At 54.7% G+C, this 10,506-nt stretch overlaps 1 protein-coding gene across 2 annotated transcripts; it reads left to right on the forward strand.

Annotated features, from left to right (window-relative positions):
- The first annotated feature begins 413 nt into the window (after nt 1-413).
- On the forward strand, nt 414-8,733 carry LOC121372688. Of its 2 annotated transcripts, XM_041499145.1 has the most exons (4): nt 414-6,677; nt 7,039-7,286; nt 7,556-7,782; nt 8,290-8,733. In XM_041499145.1, exons 1-3 carry the CDS (start codon nt 415-417, stop codon nt 7,711-7,713), a joined length of 6,669 nt encoding a protein of 2,222 aa, XP_041355079.1. In that variant the 5' UTR covers nt 414; the 3' UTR covers nt 7,714-7,782; nt 8,290-8,733. The 2 variants fall into 2 exon arrangements, with proteins under 2 accessions (XP_041355079.1, XP_041355080.1); XM_041499146.1 differs by lacking the exon at nt 8,290-8,733 and having other exon boundaries at nt 7,039-7,306; nt 7,556-7,735.
- Nucleotides 8,734-10,506: the final 1,773 nt, after the last annotated feature.

Genomic DNA, 10,506 nt, shown 5'->3' on the forward strand with positions numbered 1-10,506 from the left:
CCATGCAACAGGGAGAGACACCAGTGGGGCGCGTCGATGTCCTCGTCCATGCAACAGGGAGAGACACCAGTGGGGCGAGTCGATGTCCTCGTCCATGCAACAGGGAGAGACACCAGTGGGGCGCGTCGATGTCCTCGTCCATGCAACAGGGAGAGACACCAGTGGGGCGAGTCGATGTCCTCGTCCATGCAACAGGGAGAGACACCAGTGGGGCGCGTCGATGTCCTCGTCCATGCAACAGGGAGAGACACCAGTGGGGCGCGTCGATGTCCTCGTCCATGCAGCAGGAAGACACAAGTGGGGCGCGTCGATGTCCTCGTCCATGCAGCAGGAAGAGACACCAGTGGGGCGCGTCGATGCCCTCGTCCATGCCGCAGGGAGAGACACCAGTGGGGCGCGTCGATGTCCTCGTCCATGCCGCAGAAAGAGACACCAGTGGGGCGCGTCGATGTCCTCGTCCATGCAGCAGGGAGAGACACCAGTGGGGCGCGTCGATGTCCTCGTCCATGCAGCAGGGAGAGACACCAGTGGGGCGCGTCGATGTCCTCGTCCATGCAGCAGGGAGAGACACCAGTGGGGCGCGTCGATGTCCTCGTCCATGCAGCAGGGAGAGACACCAGTGGGGCGCGTCGATGTCCTCGTCCATGCAGCAGGGAGAGACACCAGTGGGGCGCGTCGATGTCCTCGTCCATGCCGCAGGGAGAGACACCAGTGGGGCGCGTCGATGTCCTCGTGCATGCAGCAGGGAGAGACACCAGTGGGGCGCGTCGATGTCCTCGTGTATGCAGCAGGGAGAGACACCAGTGGGGCGCGTCGATGTCCTCGCCCATGCAGCAGGAAGACACCAGTGGGGCGCGTCGATGTCCTCGTGTATGCAGCAGGGAGAGACACCAGTGGGGCGCGTCGATGTCCTCGTCCATGCAGCAGGAAGACACCAGTGGGGCGCGTCGATGTCCTCGTGTATGCAGCAGGGAGAGACACCAGTGGGGCGCGTCGATGTCCTCGTGTATGCAGCAGGGAGAGACACCAGTGGGGCGCGTCGACGTCCTCGTCCATGCAGCAGGAAGAGACACCAGTGGGGCGCGTCGATGTCCTCGTCCATGCAGCAGGAAGACACCAGTGGGGCGCGTCGAAGTCCTCGTCCATGCAGCAGGAAGAGACACCAGTGGGGCGCGTCGATGTCCTCGTCCATGCCGCAGGAAGAGACACCAGTGGGGCGCGTCGATGTCCTCGTGCATGCAGCAGGGAGAGACACCAGTGGGGCGCGTCGATGTCCTCGTCCATGCAGCAGGGAGAGACACCAGTGGGGCGCGTCGATGTCCTCGTCCATGCAGCAGGGAGAGACACCAGTGGGGCGCGTCGATGTCCTCGTCCATGCAGCAGGGAGAGACACCAGTGGGGCGCGTCGATGTCCTCGTCCATGCAACAGGGAGAGACACCAGTGGGGCGCGTCGATGTCCTCGTCCATGTAACAGGGAGAGACACCAGTGGGGCGCGTCGATGTCCTCGTCCATGCAGCAGGAAGACACAAGTGGGGCGCGTCGATGTCCTCGTCCATGCAGCAGGAAGAGACACCAGTGGGGCGCGTCGATGTCCTCGTCCATGCCGCAGGGAGAGACACCAGTGGGGCGCGTCGATGTCCTCGTCCATGCCGCAGGAAGAGACACCAGTGGGGCGCGTCGATGTCCTCGTGTATGCAGCAGGGAGAGACACCAGTGGGGCGCGTCGATGTCCTCGTCCATGCAGCAGGGAGAGACACCAGTGGGGCGCGTCGATGTCCTCGTGCATGCAGCAGGGAGAGACACCAGTGGGGCGCGTCGATGTCCTCGTCCAGGCAGCAGGGAGAGACACCAGTGGGGCGCGTCGATGTCCTCGTCCATGCCGCAGGGAGAGACACCAGTGGGGCGCGTCGATGTCCTCGTGTATGCAGCAGGGAGAGACACCAGTGGGGCGCGTCGATGTCCTCGTGTATGCAGCAGGGAGAGACACCAGTGGGGCGCGTCGACGTCCTCGTCCATGCAGCAGGAAGAGACACCAGTGGGGCGCGTCGATGTCCTCGTCACTGCAGCAGGAAGACACCAGTGGGGCGCGTCGATGTCCTCGTCCATGCCGCAGGGAGAGACACCAGTGGGGCGCGTCGATGTCCTCGTCCATGCAGCAGGGAGAGACACCAGTGGGGCGCGTCGATGTCCTCGTCCATGCAACAGGGAGAGACACCAGTGGGGCGCGTCGATGTCCTCGTCCATGCAACAGGGAGAGACACCAGTGGGGCGAGTCGATGTCCTCGTCCATGCAACAGGGAGAGACACCAGTGGGGCGCGTCGATGTCCTCGTCCATGCAACAGGGAGAGACACCAGTGGGGCGCGTCGATGTCCTCGTCCATGCAGCAGGAAGACACAAGTGGGGCGCGTCGATGTCCTCGTCCATGCAGCAGGAAGAGACACCAGTGGGGCGCGTCGATGTCCTCGTCCATGCCGCAGGGAGAGACACCAGTGGGGCGCGTCGATGTCCTCGTCCATGCCGCAGGAAGAGACACCAGTGGGGCGCGTCGATGTCCTCGTCCATGCAGCAGGGAGAGACACCAGTGGGGCGCGTCGATGTCCTCGTCCATGCAGCAGGGAGAGACACCAGTGGGGCGCGTCGATGTCCTCGTCCATGCAGCAGGGAGAGACACCAGTGGGGCGCGTCGATGTCCTCGTCCATGCAGCAGGGAGAGACACCAGTGGGGCGCGTCGATGTCCTCGTCCATGCAGCAGGGAGAGACACCAGTGGGGCGCGTCGATGTCCTCGTCCATGCCGCAGGGAGAGACACCAGTGGGGCGCGTCGATGTCCTCGTGCATGCAGCAGGGAGAGACACCAGTGGGGCGCGTCGATGTCCTCGTGTATGCAGCAGGGAGAGACACCAGTGGGGCGCGTCGATGTCCTCGCCCATGCAGCAGGAAGACACCAGTGGGGCGCGTCGATGTCCTCGTGTATGCAGCAGGGAGAGACACCAGTGGGGCGCGTCGATGTCCTCGTCCATGCAGCAGGAAGACACCAGTGGGGCGCGTCGATGTCCTCGTGTATGCAGCAGGGAGAGACACCAGTGGGGCGCGTCGATGTCCTCGTGTATGCAGCAGGGAGAGACACCAGTGGGGCGCGTCGACGTCCTCGTCCATGCAGCAGGAAGAGACACCAGTGGGGCGCGTCGATGTCCTCGTCCATGCAGCAGGAAGACACCAGTGGGGCGCGTCGAAGTCCTCGTCCATGCAGCAGGAAGAGACACCAGTGGGGCGCGTCGATGTCCTCGTCCATGCCGCAGGAAGAGACACCAGTGGGGCGCGTCGATGTCCTCGTGCATGCAGCAGGGAGAGACACCAGTGGGGCGCGTCGATGTCCTCGTCCATGCAGCAGGGAGAGACACCAGTGGGGCGCGTCGACGTCCTCGTCCATGCAGCAGGAAGAGACACCAGTGGGGCGCGTCGATGTCCTCGTCACTGCAGCAGGAAGACACCAGTGGGGCGCGTCGATGTCCTCGTCCATGCCGCAGGGAGAGACACCAGTGGGGCGCGTCGATGTCCTCGTCCATACCGCAGGAAAAGACACCAGTGGGGCGCGTCGATGTCCTCGTCCATGCAGCAGGAAGACACCAGTGGGGCGCGTCGATGTCCTCGTCCATGCCGCAGGAAGAGACACCAGTGGGGCGCGTCGATGTCCTCGTCCATGCAGCAGGAAGAGACACAAGTGGGGCGCGTCGATGTCCTCGTCCATGCCGCAGGAAGAGACACCAGTGGGGCGCGTCGATGTCCTCGTGCATGCAGCAGGGAGAGACACCAGTGGGGCACGTCGATGTCTTCGTCCATGCAACAGGGAGAGACACCAGTGGGGCGCGTCGATGTCGTCGTCCATGCAACAGGGAGAGACACCAGTGGGGCGCGTCGATGTCCTCGTCCATGCAACAGGGAGAGACACCAGTGGGGCGCGTCGATGTCCTCGTCCATGCAACAGGGAGAGACACCAGTGGGGCGCGTCGATGTCCTCGTCCATGCAGCAGGAAGACACAAGTGGGGCGCGTCGATGTCCTCGTCCATGCAGCAGGAAGAGACACCAGTGGGGCGCGTCGATGTCCTCGTCCATGCCGCAGGGAGAGACACAAGTGGGGCGCGTCGATGTCCTCGTCCATGCAGCAGGAAGAGACACCAGTGGGGCGCGTCGATGTCCTCGTCCATGCCGCAGGGAGAGACACCAGTGGGGCGCGTCGATGTCCTCGTCCATGCCGCAGGAAGAGACACCAGTGGGGCGCGTCGATGTCCTCGTGTATGCAGCAGGGAGAGACACCAGTGGGGCGTGTCGATGTCCTCGTCCATGCAGCAGGGAGAGACACCAGTGGGGCGCGTCGATGTCCTCGTGCATGCAGCAGGGAGAGACACCAGTGGGGCGCGTCGATGTCCTCGTCCATGCAGCAGGGAGAGACACCAGTGGGGCGCGTCGATGTCCTCGTGTATGCAGCAGGAAGACACCAGTGGGGCGCGTCGATGTACTCGTGTATGCAGCAGGGAGAGACACCAGTGGGGCGCGTCGATGTCCTCGTCCATGCAGCAGGAAGACACCAGTGGGGCGCGTCGATGTCCTCGTGTATGCAGCAGGGAGAGACACCAGTGGGGCGCGTCGATGTCCTCGTGTGTGCAGCAGGGAGAGACACCAGTGGGGCGCGTCGATGTCCTCGTCCATGCAGCAGGAAGACACCAGTGGGGCGCGTCGATGTCGTCGTCCATGCAACAGGGAGAGACACCAGTGGGGCGCGTCGATGTCCTCGTCCATGCAACAGGGAGAGACACCAGTGGGGCGCGTCGATGTCCTCGTCCATGCAACAGGGAGAGACACCAGTGGGGCGCGTCGATGTCCTCGTCCATGCAGCAGGAAGACACAAGTGGGGCGCGTCGATGTCCTCGTCCATGCAGCAGGAAGAGACACCAGTGGGGCGCGTCGATGTCCTCGTCCATGCCGCAGGGAGAGACACCAGTGGGGCGCGTCGATGTCCTCGTCCATGCCGCAGGAAGAGACACCAGTGGGGCGCGTCGATGTCCTCGTGTATGCAGCAGGGAGAGACACCAGTGGGGCGTGTCGATGTCCTCGTCCATGCAGCAGGGAGAGACACCAGTGGGGCGTGTCGATGTCCTCGTCCATGCAGCAGGGAGAGACACCAGTGGGGCGCGTCGATGTCCTCGTGCATGCAGCAGGGAGAGACACCAGTGGGGCGCGTCGATGTCCTCGTCCATGCAGCAGGGAGAGACACCAGTGGGGCGCGTCGATGTCCTCGTGTATGCAGCAGGAAGACACCAGTGGGGCGCGTCGATGTACTCGTGTATGCAGCAGGGAGAGACACCAGTGGGGCGCGTCGATGTCCTCGTCCATGCAGCAGGAAGACACCAGTGGGGCGCGTCGATGTCCTCGTGTATGCAGCAGGGAGAGACACCAGTGGGGCGCGTCGATGTCCTCGTGTATGCAGCAGGGAGAGACACCAGTGGGGCGCGTCGATGTCCTCGTCCATGCAGCAGGAAGACACCAGTGGGGCGCGTCGATGTCCTCGTCCATGCCGCAGGGAGAGACACCAGTGGGGCGCGTCGATGTCCTCGTCCATGCCGCAGGGAGAGACACCAGTGGGGCGCGTCGATGTCCTCGTCCATGCCGCAGGAAGAGACACCAGTGGGGCGCGTCGATGTCCTCGTCCATGCCGCAGGAAGAGACACCAGTGGGGCGCGTCGATGTCCTCGTCCATGCAGCAGGGAGAGACACCAGTGGGGCGCGTCGATGTCCTCGTCCATGCAGCAGGGAGAGACACCAGTGGGGCTCGTCGATGTCCTCGTCCATGCAGCAGGGAGAGACACCGGTGGGGCGCGTCGATGTCCTCGTCCATGCAACAGGGAGAGACACCGGTGGGGCGCGTCGATATCCTCGTGCATGCAGCAGGGAGAGACACCGGTGGGGCGCGTCGATGTCCTCGTGCATGCAGCAGGGAGAGACACCGGTGGGGCGCGTCGATGTCCTCGTCCATGCCGCAGGAAGAGACACCAGTGGGGCGCGTCGATGTCCTCGTCCATGCAGCAGGGAGAGACACCAGTGGGGCGCGTCGATGTCCTCGTCCATGCAGCAGGGAGAGACACCAGTGGGGCTCGTCGATGTCCTCGTCCATGCAGCAGGGAGAGACACCGGTGGGGCGCGTCGATGTCCTCGTCCATGCAACAGGGAGAGACACCGGTGGGGCGCGTCGATATCCTCGTGCATGCAGCAGGGAGAGACACCGGTGGGGCGCGTCGATGTCCTCGTGCATGCAGCAGGGAGAGACACCGGTGGGGCGCGTCGATGTCCTCGTCCATGCAGCAGGAAGACACCAGTGGGGCGCGTCGATGTCCTCGTGTATGCAGCAGGGAGAGACACCAGTGGGGCGCGACGATGTCCTCGTCCATGCAGCAGGGAGAGACACCAGTGGGGCGCGTCGATGTCCTCGTCCATGCAGCAGGGAGAGACACCAGTGGGGCGCGTCGATGTCCTCGTGCATGCAGCAGGGAGAGACACCAGTGGGGCGCGTCGATGTCCTCGTGCATGCAGCAGGGAGAGACACCAGTGGGGCGCGTCGATGTCCTCGTCCATGCAGCAGATTCCCGACAGTCACTGGTCAAGGTGGCTTCAAACTGGGTTCAAATAAACTTTATTTAGTCTTTTCTTTTCTTTCCTCTACCTATCTTTCCTCTATCTTTCCTAAACCTTTCCTATACCTTTCTTTGCATTTTTGTCCTTATTGTACACAGTACAGTGTACATGGCAGTACAGTACAGTACAGTACAGTACAGTACAGTACAGTACAGTACAGTACAGTACAGTACAGTACAGTACAGAACAGTACAGGTACAGTATAGTACAGTACAGTACAATACAATGCAGTACATACATTATACAGTACAGTATTTGTTTTCAGAATTATCACAATTATTTCATGTTTTCAAATTTTTTGTTAATAAATGTTCCGATAGTCTAATAAATGTGTTTCTTTATACAGCTCATGCAAGACAGTATGCACTTGGCGAGTGACTACAGGGTCCGAAGTCAAGACAGTATGCACTTGGCGAGTGACTACAGGGTCAGAAGTCAAGACAGTATGCACTTGGCGAGTGACTACAGGGTCAGAAGTCAAGACAGTATGCACTTGGCGAGTGACTACAGGGTCAGAAGTCAAGACAGTATGCACTTGGCGAGTGACTACAGGGTCAGAAGACAAGCCCTGCGGGAGAGGTCCACGCAGCAGCAGTAGGTCCACGCAGCAGAGGGTGGATATCCACTTTTTTTTTTTTTTTTTTTTTTTTTTTTTAGTTCTATGTATTTTTCTTTATTGTACACAGTACAGTGTACAGTGTACAGTACAGTACAGTACAGTACAGTACAGTACAGTACATTACAGTACAGTACAGTACAGTACAGTACAGTACAGTACAGTACATACACTGCAGTATGAATTTGTATGAAAATGTGTTTAATTTAACAAAATATTATATATGTATTCTGTTGTGTAATTTCAGTTTGGAGGGCCGAGCCAGGTTCAGCAGTGTGGAACACCTTGCTCAGTACAGCAGTCCTTCTGAGCAGTACCTCCCCAGCGTGGAAGCACAAGTACCAAGACCCTATCGTCAACCCCGAGCATGTTGTGGGCACGCTCACCAGACCCGCCCACCCGTAGCTCATGGCGGCCAAAACCTGGCACCATGACTGAGCCTTATTGAAGGAACATTCCTGAGTTTGCTGCAATGTAAGATATTTCCTACTAATAAAATATTTCTACGATCAAACTTTTCTCGTTTAGAATATCAGTGTCTGCATATTCAATGTGTTTCTGGTTGTCTTAATATTTGTAAGAAGCCCAAACTGGATTTTTTGTCTTCAAATAATTTCGTATTTTAGGAAATAAAATGAAATTTAACCTTGTACAAATATTAGAACGATCAGAAACACATACAACCACTAATATTTTATGCAGAAAAATATATTTGATATGTAATTACAATCGTTGAAAAGTCTCTGTTAGTCGATAACATCTTAACAATTGCAGCAAACTCAGGAATGTCCCTTTAAGGTGATAACCCTTGTTATTGGGGAAATACATTTTCATAACACTATGTAGGCATGTATTTTTGTCATTGTTTGTGTGAAACAAACAATCACTGACTTAGATTTCTGGACGATTAATAAATGTTTGCGTTGATTATGTATTGATAATATGTTTTAAAACATTAAATGTGAAATGTTTTCATTGCAGCCGTCCCCGATGACACGACCACATCACTGACGTGACCGCACCTGTGCCGCGTTCAGCCAGACCGAGTTACAGGACAGTGTCAGATGTTTTCATTGCACCCGTCCCCGATGACACGACCACATCACTGACGTGACCGCACCTGTGCCGCGTTCAGCCAGACCGAGCAGAAACACGTTCGCTAGACTGGTTTGTGCACTTCACGATAAACTGAATGGCCACGTCGGGAAACCAATCAAATAGTTGGCGAACGTTAGCGAAATGTTTGCTGACTGAACTTGGGGTTGATCTGGCAGATTGGCGGACTAATCGAGCCTATTAGAGATGAACTATTCCAGTTACTTTTTCATAATCATCCATTCCAGCTTGCAATGGGATCCATTGTTTCCATAGCCATAGTGGTATTAAATAAAAGCTTCCTTGTAAGTACAGTTCACCGCACGAACATACATAGCTTCATTAATGTCACTACTGATTGAGTTTCGTTTAGGCTAGCGGCTGACATACATCTTTAATTACTCGACATACGTGATGTCCTGCTGTCATTAACACACATATCAGCAGGGCAGAGGAAGCTGAGTTTAATGAAACAAATATCACATTACAAACGAAAGACATTTACATCTCTCCAGCATCTTAGAAATTCTAATTAAGATCAAGTTTCTTTGCACAAATGAAATAAGTTAATATTCGAACGCAACCTATGTTTTAGACAATTGATAATGTCAATGGTTTAAAGCAAAACTAGCAGAAAAACGAGGTGAAACAATAGCGACCCCCCACCCGGCCCCCTCCAATATTCTTAATGACTGTAATGATTTTACGATTCATCAGGAAGTACACCTATGCTATCATAGGGTCATAAATTACTGTTTGGTGGTGTTTTCTTTAAATTTTATATTATTATTATTACTATTATTATTATTATTATTATTATCATCAAAACAGCATCATAAATGCTTAAAATAAAACAACCAACAAAAAGTAAAAACAACTCAATGGGGTAAAGTTTGTTTTGTTTAACGACACCACTGGAGCACATTGATTAATTAATCACCGACTAGTGGAGGTCAAACATTTGGTAATTCTGACTCGTAGTCATCAGAGGAAACCCGCTACATTTTTCCTAATGCAACAAGTGATCTCTTATATGCACTTTTCCACTGACAGAAAAGCACATACCACAGCCTTTTTCCAGTTGTGGTGCATGAGGTGGTTCGCAAGCACCTGAAGCGAGAACTCAACCGACTGAGCTAAATCCCCCCAATGGGGTAAGTGTCATAACAAAACAGCAAGTAGCATTTCGCCACAGAAGAATTTGGAATGTGATGTGAATGTTATAATAGTCTGGTTGTATAACTTCAAAATGAACATATTGCGAGAAAAAAGGTAAAGGAAAATGAATTGTATATTTTTGTGAATCAGTACACCCCATAGTGTTTCACAACAAACAATCCCCATGTCTGGGGCTTGAGCAATGTTTTTAGAGCACTTTAAAATTAGATTCATCGAGATACAGGGTAGGGATTACAAACTTACGGTTTCAGTCACTTGTGTTCTTTTTATGTCAATGAATATCGGCAAGAAGTTACAACAATAATTACGCTTTACTGTTGTCTATGGAAGGACCTGATGTGATGATGTTATCATGATCAAATTCAAGATGGCTGTCATTTTGGCGGGAAAAAACACAAATATTGTTTGGTGGTCAGGACAAGTCATTCTAATTTATCAAAGGCAACTGAAGTTTTATTTATCTCTGTTACACATACTAATGATTTGGTCTGAATTTGTTAGGTTATTAGATATGTGGTGACATGGGTTCGAATCCTGAAGACGACAATAAACGTTCATAATAATTATATTCAACCTTTTCATTCACCAATTATAAAGGACTAACATTTTTTTTTTATAATAATGAAAATTAATAGAATGTTACAACAGAGTCGAATGGGTATTTGTCAAAATGGTGGTTGATTAATGCCTCGCCTCTATGAGGATAGCCACTCCGTGTACACACTCTAGTGAACAAGACATCATTTGTGCACCGCTCAGAGAGGACTGCCACTAGCAGAATAATCTTCTAAACGAAACAATAACACAGGACAGAGGTCACTGGAAACAAATATGAGTATACCACGTCACACTTCCGCCTATTGTTTACCAGATCATGTTGGATGCGGTGCTTCGGAGATTTGAACAAGACGTTTTACACACGAA

Source organism: Gigantopelta aegis, chromosome 4 (assembly GCF_016097555.1).
Source record: "Gigantopelta aegis isolate Gae_Host chromosome 4, Gae_host_genome, whole genome shotgun sequence".
Classification (NCBI taxonomy): domain Eukaryota; kingdom Metazoa; phylum Mollusca; class Gastropoda; order Neomphalida; family Peltospiridae; genus Gigantopelta; species Gigantopelta aegis.

Coding starts and splice junctions, on each gene's coding strand:
- LOC121372688 (XM_041499145.1), top strand. CDS start 415: ATGCCGCAGAAAGAGACACCAGTGGGGCGCGTCGATGTCCTCGTCCAT. Junction 6,678..7,038: donor TCAAGGTGGCTTCAAACTGG/GTTCAAATAAAC, acceptor TTCTTTATACAG/CTCATGCAAGACAGTATGCA. Junction 7,287..7,555: donor GAGAGGTCCACGCAGCAGCA/GTAGGTCCACGC, acceptor GTGTAATTTCAG/TTTGGAGGGCCGAGCCAGGT.